A 19,033-nucleotide genomic window follows, 5' to 3' on the forward strand; every position below is an offset into this window, starting at 1 on the left:
GACTTATGTCCTGATGTCTTTGAAATGAGGTTTTCTTGGTCAAATAAGTTTTGGCAAAAGGCTGAACATTATCCACTCCAGGGAGTTATAATCAACATTCACAGATCAAAGGCTTATTGAAGTCCCAACATGAAGGAGTTTGTTCAACCCTGATGGACCTAACATTTCTGAGTTCACTGTTAGCCCAATGGTGGCAGGACCTACATCTGCAGCCATAGACAATTGTGGTTATTTTATTCATTGTTATATCTCCAGCACCTAGAAAAGTCCCTGGCACATAGTAGGTGCTTAATAAATATTTATTAAGTGAATTAGTTCACTACCTTTGTTTTTCCTTCTGAACATTTACTGACTTCCTGAGGAAGTACCGCACAGTTTCTCCACATTTTGGAGAAATGGGCTTCTGCCCCACAGTGTGTTGGAAGCTGACATCCAGACTCAGAAGTCAGAAATTTGCATGAGACCATTATACAGATGATTTGGTTACACCCATGTTGTACTCAAATGTATCCCTGGTGCTGTTCTTAATGCTGCCATCTCTATTTATGTCTGTGTTTTATTTCTTTGTTCTGCTGATTTATCTGCTTTCCCTCATATGCCATCTTAGCATAATAGGGCCTTACACATGAGAAGGAATTTGCAAATATTAACTGAAACAATGCTTTTCTGAGAAAAATAATATAAGGTACCATTTATTCAGTATCTACGATATGGAAGGCACTTTCCTTGACTCCCTGCATTCTCATACATTCCATGTCCAGGTGGATCTTCATCACCGCCTTGACTAATAGGTACAGTGGAAGTAACCCTATGGGACTTTTGAAGCTAAGTGCTATGCACTTCTGCCTTGCTCTCTTGAAATGATAACTTTTGAAACCTAGCAACCATGCTGTGAGAAAGTCCAAGTGGTCTGTGGAGGGGCTCACATGGATAGAACCTGAGGCATCCCACCCCCTCCCCAGCTCAAAGCCTTGGCTGAACTCTGGGCTGTCAACCAGCACAAATTGCCAGCCATGTACACGAGCCAACATGAAAGCGGGTCCTCCTGCCCTCAGTCAAGGTGCCTCAGTGAACACCACATGGAGCAGAGACAAGCCATCCCTTGCTGAGCCCTGCTCAAATTGTAGCTTTGGGAGCAAAATAAATGATTATTGTTGTTTGAACTAAGTTTTGAGGCTGCTTTTATCCAGCAACTAATACATAGAGTTAATGTTGAGTCAAGATTTGCACCAGCTTTAATCATTTGGTAGACAAGCAGCAGCAACTTAAAATAATTATTTTATGTGGCTTAAGTTCAAAAGCCAGCTTGGCCAGATACTGGCTCTGTGGTATTGAACACAGCCCTTCACTTCTCTGAATCTTTGCCTCCTCCTCTATAAGATGGAAATAATACTGAGCACACGAGATTAAAAGAGATGTCACATAAACTTTTAAGGTAAACATAAACTTATGTATGTATGTGAGTACATATATAACATTATGTTATTATTATTTGCTATAGGCCAAGACCATGACATGGTGGTTCTTATTTTCTATTTTCAAAGGGGGCCAAGAGAGACAAATAAATTTTTTTTTTCCTGTTTGGGTAATGGCGGCTGCAAAGTCAATCACGAACAGCATTTCTTGAGCTACTTTCTGAGTAACTGTGCGTGTGTCATAGAGTATGTGTGAGAGAATGGGGAGGAGAGGTTACAGCAGAATGAGTTTCTCCTGGTGTATTCTGGCTGCAGGGTATCCTCATTAAAATGATTGGAAATGACCACAGAGGCAGAGCTCAGCTAACCTGGATGTTTTCCCTCCAACAGAAGGCAAGTAGTACATTTTAGAGCCAGCTCAGCAATTCAGCCACCTTGACACACTAATTACTTGCCCTGCCTGTCAAGCTGGGTATCTCAACCTCCGCAATTAATAGCTCCACTTTCAATAAGCAAAATTGTATTTGACTTCAAAGGGGGAACTGAATGACTATCAGGGCATTTTTATTACGGAGCGTTTCCTTTGGGAGTTGGCTGACAGCGTGGGTGGTAAAAATGAGCTACATATTGGATGGAAGATTTTCCAGAACCAACAGTGAGCTAAGGGTCGACCACATCCTGCTCTAAAATAGCTCCCCCATGAATCTTCTTGCTTACCTGACTTCAGAAGTAGGATTTGATCATTTTGACAGAGTTCCATGAAGCCTGTTATTCGCTTTGCAAACTCTACCACATATTGGATGGCGTGAGTGATCTGGATGGCACACTGCTGCCACAGTGCTTCCCTGGACTTTAAGAGAGAAAACACACAATGTACGTACAGCAGAGAGGAACGTGGAGACTCAGTGAAATCCTCAAGGTTGCCCTAACTGGCGCTTACCTGTCACTTGGGGTCCAGAGTGGGAATTTACCCACCTTTAGAAGAGAGGCAGTATTTTCTAAGATATTGTTTTGACCTGTTTAAACCTTGATATACCACAATTATCAAAGTAATGAGGGTAAAATAATGGAAATATTGCAATCATACATAAATATAGGTATTTATAATTTATTTTTTTCCCTCTTTCTCCTCACCTAAACAAACTTAAGCTCTTAGTCTATTTTGTAAAATCAAACTCTTACATGGAGGAATAGCAACTTCATTCACAGGCTTCCATAAAATTATTTCCATGTCACTTGACAGCCACTAAATTTGAAACATTTTTATGCTGTGTTCTTGTCTCAGAACTTATGGAGATTGCTTTTTGGTACAAAAAAGAACTTCAAGGGAAAACACATCAAAATGAATCACACTCTTAAGTAATATAGAATCCCAGAAATGTATTTTGATCCTTGGGTTATTTTCTTGGGAATGGGTAACATAAATTCAAGTGTGTTAATTCTGCTTTTTATTAACCATAACAATGCCTATGCTTTTGTCTCCTTATTCATATAAAGGTGGTACAATGTAATTGTTCCACTGGAGAAAAATCAGTATGTTGTAGTCATATACTTAGATATAGACACATTTATATATGTTATTAAAATTTCATTTACTGGTAGGTTTTGTGATTATGGATCTCAATTCCGTAGAAAAGTTATGTGAGTCAAAACAACAACAAATTCCTTCTCTTAAAACCTTCTCTAATGGACACAAAAAGTCAAAATACTACTACTGCTAACAACAACAATAATAATGTGGGGTGAGTTCTCCCTTTTTCCTTTGGTCCTTTTTAAGCATGTAGGGCAAGAAAAAACATTCAGAATGCTTTATTGCATATCTTTGTCATGTAAGTTTGCAGCTATTATTACTGCTATGATATTTCAATTGCTCCCATTCTTTGCCTGGCCCCAAGAAGCTACCATGAGATGTCCTAAAATCATCTGATTGTGGACACAGTCTCTCCCGTCACTCAAATAGGGCAGTGGTTTTCAATCGGGGTGGTTTTGCCTCCCAGGGGACATTTGGCAACATCTGGAAACATTCTGGTTGAAACAACTATGTGTGAGGGGATGCTACATGCATCTAGTGGGTAGAGACCAAGGATGATGCTAAACATCCTACAATGTGCAAGACAATCCTTACAGCAAAGAACCGTCCAGTCTGAAATGTCAACAGAGCAGAGGCTGAAAAAGCCAGAAATAGAGAAATTACAGAAAAACTTTCCTGTAGTTTCCCAGAGTACCTTGCTTTGATACGCTTTAATTTCTTCATAGGTGTGGGTCTGCCATGCCAGCTGGTGTAGCTCCTCCATGGTGTACTGACATGTCTCCAAATGGGACTTAATGATGTTCTGTGCAATTCGATCTATGAGAAAGAATATCAGTTTGAGAGTTTGCGAATAAAATCCTACTCTGCTGAAAGAAACCAGCTCTTAATGTGTTTCCTGTAGGAATGCCTTTTGGAGATACTCCAATTGTATGAGCATGTCTTCAACACTACTATCTATTTAAAAATCTCCAAACTCTTTACTGCTTTTTTAAAATTTTCAGTCTTTTAATCAAAATTAACTGCCTTTTCCTCCTCTTTTTGGTCACAGAACTGGGGGTCTTAAAGTTGTAAAGTGTTCAAATAGATATTTATTTTTAAAATAAATGCCAATTACCATGTTTCTTGCTTTTTGGCCTGAAAGTCCGCTGACAATCTTCTAACACTTGTTACACTGTAACAGTCATTGTGAACTCCAAATACTTTAAAATATTTTGAAAATCACTGGAACCCTAGTGTTTATTTTAGGAAGGAGGAATTGAAAAATAAGTGTTTTGCTTATATTTTAAAAAGGAAGGATTAAATAATAATCTAAAAAAATAGTTTTCTATAGAGGAAAGAGAAGATAATGGGGCACAGGGATAGAAGCCAGACTTCTCTGAAGGTATTAGTTTTGTAGATTTGACTTTGAAACCATGTAGCTATCTTCCATAAATAATGGGAGAGGGAGATGAAATAATATTGATAATTTTGAAGTTGGGTCATGAGGGCCTTTATATTCTTCTTTCAAATTTTTCATAAGATAAAATTTTTCTCTGAAAAAGTTAAAAAAGAGAAAATGGTTTTATTCATAAAAGAGGTAGAAATAAACACAATCAATTTTGGGGGGCCATTTATTCCAAAAGAGTTGTATTTGATATTGTATCTTAAATATCGATTATTTTGGATTTTGAGGTATGAAAGTTGAGTAATAGAACCAGGCATAGGAATTCTCCTTAACAACCTGCAGTGAGTCCCCCGAAGTTGGATAGAGCTGGCAGAAGGTCCCCTCATAATCTTCTCTGCTATTTGAACATGTGAAGGTGACATCTTGGGAAACCAAAGTACTTAGGAATTCTGTAAGTGGGATGTGAGTAGAATGAAGATGGCCAAATTTTCTGCCTGGTAACTGTTCTTGGCTAATATAGAAATCACGTTTTTCTTGTGTTGCAGCTTGTGCCATTTTAAATGCAATTTCTGTTCTTTCTAAATAGCCATATTTCATTTCTCCAGGGTAATCTCAAAGCACTACTTAGGTATCTTTTTCAATTAAAAAAAATTTTTTTTAACCCTGCTAAGATTCTGGTATATATGGCGTAAAATAAATTGAGTTTTAGTAATGCAGAGAATAAAAAATGTAACAAACTTCTAATGAACCTTCGAAATAAAAAACCTCATATAGCCATTGCCTGGCACATTATAAACACTGAATAAATGGTAGCCACGACTGTCCTTATTAGGACATTCTATGTAGGTTTTCATCAGGGAAGCAATCTGACCACCCAGTGGAGATAAAACAGAGGTATTTAATTTTGGAATCAGTGCTACTGAAGGACGACACTTTGATATTTATTAGAGTTATTCAATCAGAACTCTAAACTGATGGATGTAGAAGATGCTACAAAATGCTACCTTATGATTATAGTTATGCTCTATTGGATTCAGCACTGAGCATTTCTAGACTTTCATTGTTTATCATATTATAAAAATCCTTTCTTTAAAAATCCTATATTCAGAATTTTATTGAACATCCTCCAATGTTGTAAAAATATTCTATACGTCATATTAAAATAGATTGGTATGTCATGGTTCATCACTTTTCACTTTCACTTGGGCAGTCTAATTACTTAGACTCTTAAAAACCATATCTATTCCTCAGTAGGTATATAATGAAAACATATGATTTTTATGGCTGTATAGTTTTCAAACCTTTATCTTCTTGGTGTAGTCTGTTTTCATTTTCAAAGATATACTGATTTGTCAGTAATTTACAGGCTTCAGGGTTTAAAAGCAAAATTACAATTGCACTCAAAATTGCACTTGATGAAAAATTTTTTATCTGTTCCTTTACAACATCTCCTGAGAATTGTTGGCCAAGGTCTAAGAATTCTCTGGCCTTTTGCTACCAAAGTTTAGGGTTCTATGGGGTATGAGGAGGCGCCAGCATAATAAACATGTGGGCAGATTAAGCAAAATTGAAAGTGAAATCCACATGGATGCTTCAGGACTCAGCTCAGATGGCCACTCCTGGAGAAGGTTTCTCTGCTTCCTTGTGTCCTCAGGTAGAAGGGCCAACTGCCATTACATTCTAATTCTACCCCCAGCCGAGCCCTTAATCCAGTCAAACTCGCATTGCACTTATTTGAGTGGATGTTTCTATGCCCTTCAAGACTGTGAGCTCTTCAAGGACTGGACTGCAGAACCCAGCATAGTGCCTTCATACGTTCATTCACATGTTCACAAATACTTTCTGAGAAGCTATTATATACCAAGTTGAGGTACGGAGTTTAAAAAAAGACATTTTCTTTTTTAAAAGCATCTTATAATAATATCATGTCATATCATGATGTAACAAATGCCCTGAGTTATTGTTGGAGTCCAAAGAAGAAAGCAGCTAACTCAGTCTGGGGAAGGCAAAAAAATATCCGTAGAGAAGATACCTGTTGACCTGAGCAGGAATTTGTCATATGAAGAGAAAGACAGACCTCAGGTAGAGGGGATGATGGAAAGGCACAGAGAGAACACTAGCTCTGAGCTAAATAGGTAACTGCTGACACTAAACTTTACATCTTTACAATCCTTACTTTTTACAAACAATTTCCCTTTGAGGAAAAAAGTGAGGTTCAGAAAGAGTAAGTGACTTTAGACCCATTTTTACAGAGCTAACAAATGGTGTTTTGAAATCAGCTCTGTCTTTTCCAGCAGAAAGTCTATAGTGTTTGCAACATAGAGTGCATGGAAGAGATGAAAAGAGGGAAAAAAGAGACTAGGGATGGACACTGTGACTGGAGACAGAACAGCTGAGTAATCGGCCCGGCCAAGGAGTTTGGATTTTATCTTGTAGGTGATTAAGAGCTAGTGGAAGCTGTGAAGCAGGAGAGTCAGGTTTTTGTTTCTGTGAAGCAGGAGAGTCAGTTTTTTGTTTTAAAAGGGTGATCCGGCCACAGCAAAGAAGATGAGATGGCATTAAGGAGTAGGTGAGATTAATCAGGCTGCTTTGAAAAATACAGGCAAGATATGAGGAGTTTCTGAACTAGGTGAGAATGACAGAGACGGAGCGGAGCGGCTGCATTCAAGACAATTCTGAAGGAGGATGCATAGGACCAGCAGGAGTGTGTGTGTGTGTGTGTGTGTGTGTGTGAGAGAGAGAGAGAGAGCGCGAGCGAGTGAGGGAGGCAACATTAAATATAGTAGTTACTCAACCAATGTTGAGTTAGTAGAGATAATGTTGAAAATATCCATCCATCCGTTCATCCCCCCGTTTTCTGCTTTATTTGACAGAGGATTTTAGAAAGCTAAGACTGACCCTTTGTTTGATGATCTTAAAGCCTAAACACTCAAGATGGCTTTGAAGTCGAACATTAAACATGGGCAATTATTTCCCCAAACCCTTGTGGTGAGAAATAAAAAGCAAACCTCTTTTTGACATAGACATATATCAATGAAAGCTAAGACAGTAGCAGCAGTAGCAGGAGTGATCCTTCTCCGCTTCCTTCCATGGGTCTGCAGTGCAAAGCTGAGCCATGTGCAAAAACCGACTTGACCCTCTCAAGGCTCAGCTGGGGGTGGGTGGTATAAACCACACAGTAAAGCTAGACTTGGTCCCTTGAGAGCAAGGCCTGAAGGTCCAATCTGTCAATTAGAAAGATGCATGAACATCAGAAGAGATTGTTTGCTTGGACTGAGAGCCTGCAGTTGTGAAAAGCAGAGAAGGATTTAAAAAGAAGCAACAATGAATACAGTATGCAAAGTTTCTGCTGGGAGCCAAAGGAACTTTCAAGAGTCCTTGCTGGAAAAATAGAAAAGGTAACAGTAAACGCCATCGTCTCTAGGGACCAACCACATTAGAAAGTCCAGACAAAGAGACTGAGGTAAAAGAGCAGGGGATATGGAATCTTTCTGGGCAATCACACACCCTTCATCCGTTTCCCTGACTTGGATTGCAGTTGCTTCTCAGAGGCCAGTTTTGGTCAGATCCTTTATCCAGCTTGGGCTGCAGACAGCACGTGTTGAAGGAGTCGGCACGTACTGTACTGGGATAGAGTCCAACAGAAATATGGCCCTGATGACAGACTCATGGGAAATTCTACCACCTTCAGAGGTGATGCCCATGGACTCTACACTCTCCTCTTCCTGAGTCCAGAGATGAGGCTAGAGATTTCTTAAGCGGATCTGAAAACGCTATATCTTCTCAGTAGTTAAGATTCTGTATGTATTCAGTGAGACAGAGGTCTGTCCATTTCAATAAGAGTAAGTGGGCTGCTTTGATAGTTAATAAAACAATGTCAAGGAATGAGAAAAACAATTTTACATGCTTTGTCCAGTCATTCCTTTCCAATGGTGATGAGGGCAAATGTAAACACTGATGCTGGCAAGGGAAAACTGGTTGTATAATTACAGGTCAATAATAAGTCCATGATCCTCATTTTCTATTTGTTAATTTCATGAAAAATATCCTGTTCTTAATTTCCCTCTCATCTCTTTTTTCCCATAAAATTGCTGTTTTATTTTTAGACTTTGACCCTTTTTCTCTCCTTGAAGGGAGGCTTATTGGACCCCAAGACTTATAACCAATGAATAGAATTTGTAACTTCATGTATTAAGTAACTTTATGAGATAGAAATGACAATATGTGATTCAAATGAAAGAATAATCCTAGAAATATTTAAGATAATTGATATAGAGATATGTTTATGGCATAGGTTGTGGTGATGGTTTCATGAGTGTATACTTATCTTCAAACTGATTAAATGGTATACATTAAATATGAACAGGTTTTTGTATGTCGATTATACCTCAGTAGAGTTTGAAAAAATAACTGATATAGGCAAACATACTTTATCATTTTTGATGAAAAATATTGAAAGACAGTGTTAACATTGTTACACTTCCCTAGAAGCTTTAGGGGTAATCTCAAATCCACTTATGACGTGGGCAATAAGAATAGAAAAATTAAATTTTTGAAGGGAAAACTGGAATAAAATTGATGGTAATCCTCAATAGTGTGTGCAAAAATTGTAGAACCCTGGGGCTGGAACTAACCTCCTCCCCCCATTTCCAAATGGACTGTATCTAAATAATTGCAGAAGTTAGTTGGGTTTCCTGTCTCTCTTTGCAACTGTAAAGGCTCCCTCCTTACACCCTCATCCTCATCAATCATCACTGCAATCTGTGGAATAAATCAAAGAGGTAGGAAGAAAGTCCCTCCTTAAGGTATTTACAGGTGGTTGAGATGTACATGACACATACAGGTAAATGGAATTTAAAAGATCAATCATATCAGATGACAGTGTAAAAATAATATTTTTGAAGTAATATTTAAAGAAATATATGAAAAATAACTTTTATTGTATATTAGTCCATATAGTAAAGCAAAGTCTGGAAAGAAGTCATCTAAACTACTTAGCAATATGTAGGAAAAAGGCTACATCTGCTTATTTTGGTGAAAGTAAGTAAACTGACAAGGTGACAATTTGTTTATAACTGTAATGTTATAAAATGAGGACCAGCTTGCAGCTACTAAAATAGCAAGTGACCTTCTGCAGCTCTGATTTCAACCACTCAGCGGGTTTTTTCCACCAAAGGGGCTTATTTTAGCTCTCACTAGACATTTCAGCAAATGGCCTGCTCCAAAGGCTACAGTGTCTCAGACACGGATTGCACGGGTGGTTTCATTAGAATCCCACATCCTGGGAGCGGGGAAAGTTGAGTATATCTTTAAAAACTGCTGCTTTCAGTGTTATTACCAAGAGCACTGGTGGCCCAAGTGTCTCAAGGTGAGAAAGCTGAGACTCAAAGCTATATATAGCTCTAGAGGGGCTGCATCTGAACTTCCTAATTCTTTCTCCTCCTGCTCCTTTTTTTTCTCTCTCAGGAGAAAGGGCGGTTTCTTCTTGGTGAACTATACCCCCTATTCCTTTTCCTCCACAAGAGATTTTTTAAAAAAAACTTGGACATATTCTTCTTTTAATACTATATCTCAGCCTCAATCGAAATGATTACTGAATTTTTAATTTATCACTTGCCTTAAGGATCTAGAGAACCGCTCAATTCTCTGTTAGGTTTATACTAGTGTGAAAGTGGAATTCTTAGGGGATTCACTTTGAATTAACGCCAGGATATCTCTACGGACTTGCTCCAGGCAAGTTTTAAGTGCCTGCCATTAGGTTTTCAGAATATCAAGACTCCTCAGAATCCACACTCTGAGGCAGTAACTCTAATATATTAGAACAATTGGTTTCAAGGTGAAACATTTAACCAAGCGTGCATTTTATATTTTTGACAATAGCCTCCCAGCTTTATAAGTTTTCTGTCATTAAATAGAACAAGTCTACTGGTTAGGGTATAATAGATGACAATGTCAGAGAGGACAACGTTACTTTCAAGACCTTTATGATTTTTCTAACCTCTATTTAGAGATGATTTTTTTTTGCGGGGGGGCATAAATAGAATTATGCTACCAGCATAAAAACATCAATATTTAAGCTTAAAACAGCCATCTATTAGTGATCCACAGCCTCAATAAGAAGGTAATATTTTCAGCTTTTAAATTCTTCAAATTTTTTAAAGAAGAATTTTGGGGAATAAATAACCTATAACTCATTTGTTGGCTCAGTTTCAAGGTCCAACCACTCATTACTCTTTTACCAGTGAATTAGGAAAGCGTCTGGTCTCCTTTTCATACAAATTCTATTGCCAATTATTATATCAGAGAATGGCATAACTGAGTTTTACTTCAAGTAGGTCTGCACCAAATGTTCTTAAAGTTCTTCAGAAAAACATATTAACGAAATACAAGATTATGTTATTAACTATAAAAATGATGGAAATGTGATAAAACACAATAAATATGAACACAGAGAAAAACAGTAAAAAAAATCAGATTAATACTATGAATAATAATATCTGGGAAAAGGTTGAATGAACAGATTAATAAATAAAATGGTTAAAACTGTATGAAATTTCAGGAAGTTCAGGTGAGAGCATTTTAATAGGAAGTAAGAAAACAGAAACTAAAGCAGAAAGAAAACTATAGGGCATTTGTATTTAGGCAGAGTAAATCCAAAGGGAAAAACATCATAAACAGCAAAACAAATTAACTATCTACGAGGGCGCCTTCTTAATAATTTAATAATGGGAAGCTGTTTGGATCACAAATGTTTTGTTTTATTGAAATAGTGTATGTCTAATTTTGGAGAAATTACAGTTCCCTTTCTTCAAACTAGCTAAGAAAATTAAGAAAGAATATATTATAAAACATAACCTTTCAAAGTTAACTTGTATAGTAAAAGACCTCCTTCACAGAACCTCTTTCAATGCCCTAGAATTGGTGAGTTCTAAGGAAGCCATCTTGTAAGGCGGAGGCCAATATGGGCCCCTTTAGGCTTTTATTACATGCCCTTTGGGAAGTTTCTTAACATCTTAATGTCTTAGTTTCTTTGGATTTGATTTTCCATCCACAGAAAGATTTAGCATGTTTTGACTCATGAGGGAGAAGTCTTGCAGAGTTACAGAAGGTGGGATTGCAGCTCATAGTCTTTAAAGTACTTGAAGTGTCTTAGAACAAATAAAAACAACATAATCTAGAGCCCATGAAACTCTTTCCCTACTCTCTTTTAAAAAGTGCACCTCCACACATTACCCAAAGGACACTTTGCAGGTCACAGATGATGAAAATCCAATTATGACAATTGCTCAGGGCCATCATGAGGACTGACTTTTACTATTTGGATTTTGTTGATCTATGGGTTGACCGTTAATTTAAACAGAAGCAATCCCTCCCCAGCCTTACACCCCTTTTGGAAACGTAGCCAATATAATTCTGACCTTTAGGAAGAACTAATTCAGAAGAAATCTTCGGAGGCAATTTTTACATTTCAAACATTTAATCTAAATCTTTAGAAGTAATGATTGCTTAAACAATACATTTAATTGACTAATGTTTTAAAATAAGTGTTTTCTAAATAGCCTAGCACCAGATGTTCCTGGAACAAACCTGTCTGAAAACCAAATAGAAGTTCCACAATAGTACGCATAAAGAGGGCTCAGATTTAAATAGTAAATTTCTTCTTCTCAGTAGTAAGGGTATATCATCATATATCCTTATCTATAGCTTACATCCTAAAATAATAAAATAAAATAAAATAAACAAAAAGGTCTTTCCAGCTAGAAACATTTCCAACAGGTTTCCCCACATTTGTAGACATCACAGAAATAAGTCCTGTACTGGTTGGCAGAGAGAGCCTGTTAAGTTGGTTGTATACTATGGTAATAAAAACCAAAGTATATTAAGCTCCATCAACCTGGCCATGAACTGACATTTCTGCGTTCCATAGCCTACGTGGTGTTTTAACCCTAACCAGCTCTTCCCAAAATAGGTGTTTGAAAATGTGGCTAAAGCAGTACCCATTCACCCCAATCAGTGGAAAAGCGATTCAGAGCTCTTTCTTACAGCCACTGTCAAGCTTGCAATGCCAGGAAACACTAGCCAACAGTGGGGCTGTTTTAGAGGTCGTCTTATAAGCATAAACATTCCCTCCTTCAATAAGTCATAGGCAGAACCTCGTGAAATCTCCTCTCCTCTTCCTTACTGCAGAATATTTCATATCTACTATGGATTTTGAAACTGAGTGTATAAAATGGAATTGGTTTTCCAATAGCTTCCCAGTAGCATTTTTTTCTTTTTCAGGTGGGTGGATTTTAGAATCTTCTTAGGAAGTTCTGAAATCTGAGTCTAAAATTAATCCTAAACTGGTATCTCCAGGGGAAGTCTACTGAGGAGTATCAGTTTGCACAATTTAAAAGGTGATTTAGAAGATTTACCTAATCTAGTGAATACTAGCACATAAGGAAAGATGTATTGACATTGGTACAAGCATCTCATGGTTAATCTGCATACAAGTGCTATAAATAGATATGCATGTTTATAAGTACTTCAGTCGAGCATATATGTGTGTATTGATTATAATGTAAATCATCTTTATATATTTTAAGAAGCCTTGCTGGTCACAAAGTGCTTTTGTATACATTATACCATTTATTCCAGTTGTGGGGAATCACTGCACTGATTATGACAGTAGGGTGACTACAACATATTACGAGGTGACTTTACACATCTTTTTCAGGTTATTAAAGGCTATCTAGAAAGAAATGGATTTGAACGGCCCTAGGGAAGAACTACACTATCCTTTTGTCCCAGGACACTCTAGAATAATTCATGGCCGTGGATTAGTTAATACTATAGTTGTGACCATGGTAAAGATTCCAGAAATATGACAAACTGAGTTGATTAGCCCAGTCCCTGCACCGGGGAAATTCCTTTCTTTGACATAGAAGACAGGATTCTGGAAATAAGCGGCCTCTTGGGATGTAGTGTATGGGTAGCAGAGAACAAGGTAGAGTGAAAATTTCAGTGGAGTCAAGTAAATCCCTCTCAAGTGACCAAGGTGACCTGGGTAGGCCTGGGTCTCAGTCAAGAACATATTTTTATTTTTTTGTCCCTTTTTTCTTTCAAGAGGAGTTCAGGGAGGACAGGTGGATTTGCCCTGAAGCTGTATCCATACAGCAGCTTACTCTTTATTTTGATTATACATGAACTTGGGATGATTTGAGATTGGCCAGCACCCTCCTCTTGAGCAGCTCCTGGTTGTCCCTGAGGTTCATTTTTTTTTTCAGGAGTGTGGATGAAGAGAAGAGGCTGGTGCACACTTCTGATGTGACCGTGATTGTTAACTGTATAGTCGACAGGGTCATTCCACCCCACGGAAATTCCCAAGTGTGGTCCTGCTCCTTTGGAGTGAGGCATGGTTGGCTCCCGCCACAGACAGTTGTTTCAGCATCATTCAGCATTGCCTAGTTGCCTATAAGTCCCCTCCTCTCCACTACCCTACCCTTCTCCTTGGGAGGTGGCTGTAACAAAGGGAATATTTGTGCACATGGACAAAGCTCCCACCAGGAGGTGGGAGAACCATAATCCTTCAAAGTCATTTAGTCCGTCTGCCTTATTTTTCAGAAGAGACTGAGCTCCAGAAAGCTGAAGCAATTTTGAACAGGTTCCCATGGCTAGTATGTGGAGTCAGAATTCCCAGTTTCAATATCCTTTTCCTAACTGCATGCATAGGACCTGTGTTTGGGTGACAGTGACAGGGGTGTGAGACGACATTGGAAGTTCATAAGAAGTCTTCCCTCAAGGCAAGGATGGAAGAACTAAAGACACTGGATTTTTTTTTCTAAATAAAGTTTTATTGGAACACAGCCACACCCATTTGTTTATGTATTGCTTATGGCTATTCTTGTAGGGCATTATTATTTTTTTTTTAGCTCTTTATTGGAATACAATTGCTTTACACTCTTGTACCAGCTTTTGAGGTACACCAAAGTGAATCAGCTGTATTTATACATATATCCCCATATCCCCTGCCTCCCACAACTCCCTCCTACCCTCCCTGTCCTGGCCCTCTAAGGCATCACCCGTCACTGAGCTGATCTCCCTTTGTTATACAGCAACTTCCCATTAGCTATCTATTTTATAGTTGGTAGAAGACACTGGATTTTTGTTTCCCTATACTGCTTGAATGATTTTTCTCATTAGTTTAGTCTACTTTTATTCATTTTAATAACTTACTAGGCACTTGCTCCTAAATTGAATGCCTTCCTGTGTTTGCTACAGGTGCCACCAGAGGACATAGGAAATATATAGCTGGAGTTAAATTCTATTCTCTGTACCTTGTTTGAATGAGTAGTTGAATATGCATAATAGGTTTAAACAGTTATAAAACATTTACCTGTAAAAGCCTATGTCATTGAAGCTGCTGCCTTATGACCACAGCACCTGCTTGGGGTTCTTAATAAGCAGCTATTGAAACACCATCAACTTTTATAGAATTTCCCCCAATAAAACAGCACTAGAAATATCTTCTACGTAGCCTTGATGGAAAAAAAGTAGTACCGTACAGGGATTAGATCACCTTTAGGCCAATCTCTTTTTGTAATCTCCTCTATTAATACTCAGCTTCTGTAATAGATGAGTTTGCTAAGAAAAGAGGTTTATTTCTATTTTTGATGTTTAAAATTCAAAACTCCATAAATAGAACACAAAAGGAATACAAAAATAAATCTACATTTAAGGTTATATAGGAGGGATCAATGAATTCACATTTCATTGCCTTTATCCGGAGAGAAAAATACTGAATGGCAAACTCAGATAATGTGTGTAAAAGGCAATCTATCCTCTTAGCGTCGAAGCTAATTTGATGAATTTTCCCCCCTGTTTTTAAAAGCATGTTGTTTGGCTGTTTGAATTGTCTGTTGTCTGGTACCTCATGGATACACTGTCAATCATCTTTGAGCTTAAATGAGCTTTCATTAAGAGTATTAGTCCTGCAGCATCCTCCAACTCGTCTGAGGGCTATAGTGGGGGAGCAAAACCACAACCTTCCACTTTCTTTCTCTGCTTATTTGCCAATCTTCCTATAGCCAGCTTCCTCTCCCTGCCACCAACCACTGCAAAATTTTATTTGCAAAGATATAACACTTCCACCATGCCAGCTTGAAATAAAATTCCTGCTAAACCCAGTTAAACCTGATGCCTAAATATTAATTTGCAGCTTACTTCTGCCCTTCTCTTATTTCATGGTGTTTTTGTCCTATGGGATTCTGAGAAACCCAAGCATATAATTCCAGAAATGCTTCCTGTTTTTCTCTTTGCTTACCCACATTTTGTTTTCGATTCCCAAAACTATGGGAATAAAAAATTCCTGATAAGATCTGTGGTTCAGAGAAAGCAATAGCCACCCCTCCCCCATCTTCCTCATCTGCAGGAGAGTTTGTGGTACCGTCGTGCTCAGGATTTAGAATACATGGCACTGAATCGCAATTACTTATTTTCACGCCTGCCTCCTAGAAAGTGAGGACAGGAACTGTGTTTTCCTTGCCTTGAGTGCCTGGAGCATTTCAAGAATATGTTTTTGAAAGAATGCCTGGAAGTCCAGGGTAGTGGAATGCCCAACGTAAGAATTTAAGCTTTGCCAGGTAGTGGAATGACCAACGTAAGAATTTAAGCTTTGCCACTTTAACTCTGTGCCCTGGGAAAATCACTCACTCTTTCTGACCCTTAGTTTCTTCATCTGTGCAATGGGATGATTTCTTCACTGCTCACCCAAAGGCACTGGTGGGAGAATTAAATTGGCTAACATGCATGAAAGGACTTTCTATATTTCTCTCCATCCATAATGTATTATGATTAGAGTTCCTGAACCTAAGAAGTCTGTAGTTCCTTTGGTGCACTTTTAGAAAGAGAAGTTTGGGTTTTCAAGGGGAATATTCCTGACTCCGATAACACTCACCTAATTGACTTTCTGGAATCCACATGCTGTTGCTAATATTGTTTTATGGTTCTTAAACAAGCATTTTTATTAAAATTTCAAAACTGTAAGACTGTATTATACGTGGACTAATCCAGAGACTGCTTTTTTTTTTTTTAATCTGCTTTTATGATGACCCAATCAGAATCGTGACCTGGCTGTACAATTTCACTGGTCTCTCAGAAACCAGAGGAAGCAGGTCAGTACTTCTAGTAGCCAAAAGTGATGCTAAAAATTCTTTCATGTGATATAGCCTTGAATTCACCCAGTCAGAATGAGGCTAAAGTCACATTTTCTATTTTGTCTGCACAGGCTTCTTTCTAGGGCAATTTGCCACCAGCCAGATTAGTATAGATGCTCCTTAACCAAGTCAAAATGTCAGCGTGCACCCTCTGTAAGCGCCTTTGTAGCACCTAGTAGGACATCAGGTAGGCAGCAAACACCAAGCATGTCTTGCTGTGGGAATGCCATTAGCTTGTAAGGGGCTCCCTTTGTTTGATGGGAAGAAATATAGTTAAAAGAGTAGGTTTTGATGTTACTTTGACCTGGGTTCATCTGCTTACTTTGCCTTGAACAAGTTTTGTAACTTCTGAGCCTCAGTGTTTTCATCTGTAAAATGGATATACAAATACTTATATAACAGGCATAATAGGGTTGTTATAAGAATTAAATACTGCTCGGCACCATGTAGGTGCTCAATAAAAGGTAATTATATTACCTGTAATGACCAGTAATGTTATTAAGGAATAATAGGGTTATTAACATTATCATATCAATTATATTGATAATAATAACGGTGATGATGAGGCTTATGCATGACAGATGCTGTTCTAAGAATTTTCAAATATTAACTCATTTAATCCACACACACAGGTAGGGGTTACTATTGTCTCAGGTTTACACCTGAGACTCAGGTTAGGTAAACTACCTGAGGGAAAAGGCACAACCAGGTTTTGAACTCAGGCAGTCCGACTCCAGCACCAATTCTTACCTGCTGTGCTACACCACTGATGCCGTCCTGACCAAATGGACTATTATGGACTTAGTGCTTTAGTGAAATGAGTGGCAGTTTTTTGGATGATGCAGGGAAGCATAATGCATCACATTGTTGTGGCTTACAGGTACCTCCATTCAACACTCGTAGGAGTTTGTGTCCACTAGATGGCATTGCCGTTTTAATTAAATGGGAACCAAGGCAATACTTAGGCTTAGGAGCCTGCTAAATTTGAGATCACCAGCAGGACTATCTAACTGCATCCCTAAAAGTCCGATGGAAGAAACCTCCAAAATTTATAGCAGATCTAGAGATCTCTAAAGACTAACAGTATCTTGAAATAATAAGAAAAATACATGCTAGTTCATTTTGGGGTCAATGTCTAGGTAGAAAATCTGGATGAATTTGGAGATTCTCTAGTTCATAGAGGAATAGACTGAAGGCCAGGAGGAAAATGACCTGGGTAGGGTTACACGAACTCCGTTTCTAGCTGTAGTTCTCTTTCTATAATCCCTCTTACTGATTCTAAATGACAAAGAAATTGTGATTTCTGAATTCTTTTGTTTTTGGGTATGGAGCAGAAGATTGTGCAACAGTTGTTTTTGTTTCAAACGTGTTCCCAATCAATAGCAAACTCACACATTTAGATATTAAGTAGGATTTTGCACCAGCAAAAAATGGTGCCTATTCCTTTTCCTTATAACACGTCCTCTTGGGAAGACTGAGTGACTCCACTTAAACAGATTGTCCCCTATTGACTGACAATGCAGTTTGTGGGTATTAAGCCCATAGCAAGTAGCAGGATAATGAACAAGCATGAGGACTTGAGAATCAGACAGCCGGGATGGAAGGTAGCGCTATCCTTTAGCAACCAAAGCACCTTGGGCAGGTCATGAGACGTCTCTGAGCCTCTGCTTCCACATCTGTAAAATGGGAATAATTTTTTACTTATAAGGTGCTTGTGAAAGTTAAATGTGTATGAAGTGCCTGTGACACAGTCACAGATTAAGGAGAGTAATCTACTGAATATTTTTGTTATTAGAGCTGATGTGTAGTTTTCTGTGTCTCTCAGTTGTGGATGTCGTCACAGGTGCTTTGTTAACCACTTCTCTACTCACTGACACAGGCTGAATTGATAAGAGAGGGAAGTAGTGTTTCAGGTTTTATAACTGTGTCACGTAGCTTCTTCCTCAACCAGATGGTAGAAGTAGCCAAGATACATATGGCATGTCCTTCGTTATGTGTTCACATCCACTTTATTTAAAACACTCGTAGGCTTTAGGCTCCTACTCACAGTTTAGACAGAGAAGGTGACTGAACACGTGGTGGACAAGTGAGAACAGCTCAGAGTTACTGAGCGCTTGCTGAGTGCCAAACATTGCTCTGTTTTACAAGTACTGACTCATTTAATTCTTACAACAATGGTGTGATCTATGAGCTAACACTTTTTGAAAAAAAAAAAAAAAAAAAGGATGAACAAACCAGGACTGAGCTTGCTTCAGCTCAAACAACAGGCAACAGATCCAGGATTTGAATTCAGGTAGCCTGGTTCTGAACCACTCTTTTCTGCCACCTCTCAGGGCGAGAGGTGAGGAAGCCTCAAAGACTCCTGAGCTTCACATTGCTTCCCCCTGTGCACTAAATACTGCAATGAAGTCTGCTGTAGCCAGGGCCTGGTAGCTCCTCCGGGCTACTGCTAACATGCAGCTCTGTTACTCAGGAGGGTAATGTGTTAAACCTGTCTCCATCTTTTTAT

The 19,033-nt window shown here is 38.4% G+C and overlaps 1 protein-coding gene across 1 annotated transcript in view; it reads right to left on the reverse strand.

Annotated features, from left to right (window-relative positions):
• The window catches only part of RORB (RAR related orphan receptor B), a 183,882-nt gene that overhangs the window by 16,033 nt on the left and 148,816 nt on the right, over positions 1-19,033 (reverse strand). The window contains exons 5-6 of the mRNA XM_057722382.1: positions 3,641-3,762; positions 2,133-2,265 (exon numbers count right to left, since the gene is read on the reverse strand). Coding sequence (XP_057578365.1) covers positions 2,133-2,265; positions 3,641-3,762 — 255 coding nt within the window. The remainder of the gene's footprint in view (positions 1-2,132; positions 2,266-3,640; positions 3,763-19,033) is intronic.

The sequence above is a fragment of the Hippopotamus amphibius genome, chromosome 2 (assembly GCF_030028045.1).
Source record: "Hippopotamus amphibius kiboko isolate mHipAmp2 chromosome 2, mHipAmp2.hap2, whole genome shotgun sequence".
NCBI lineage: Eukaryota > Metazoa > Chordata > Mammalia > Artiodactyla > Hippopotamidae > Hippopotamus > Hippopotamus amphibius.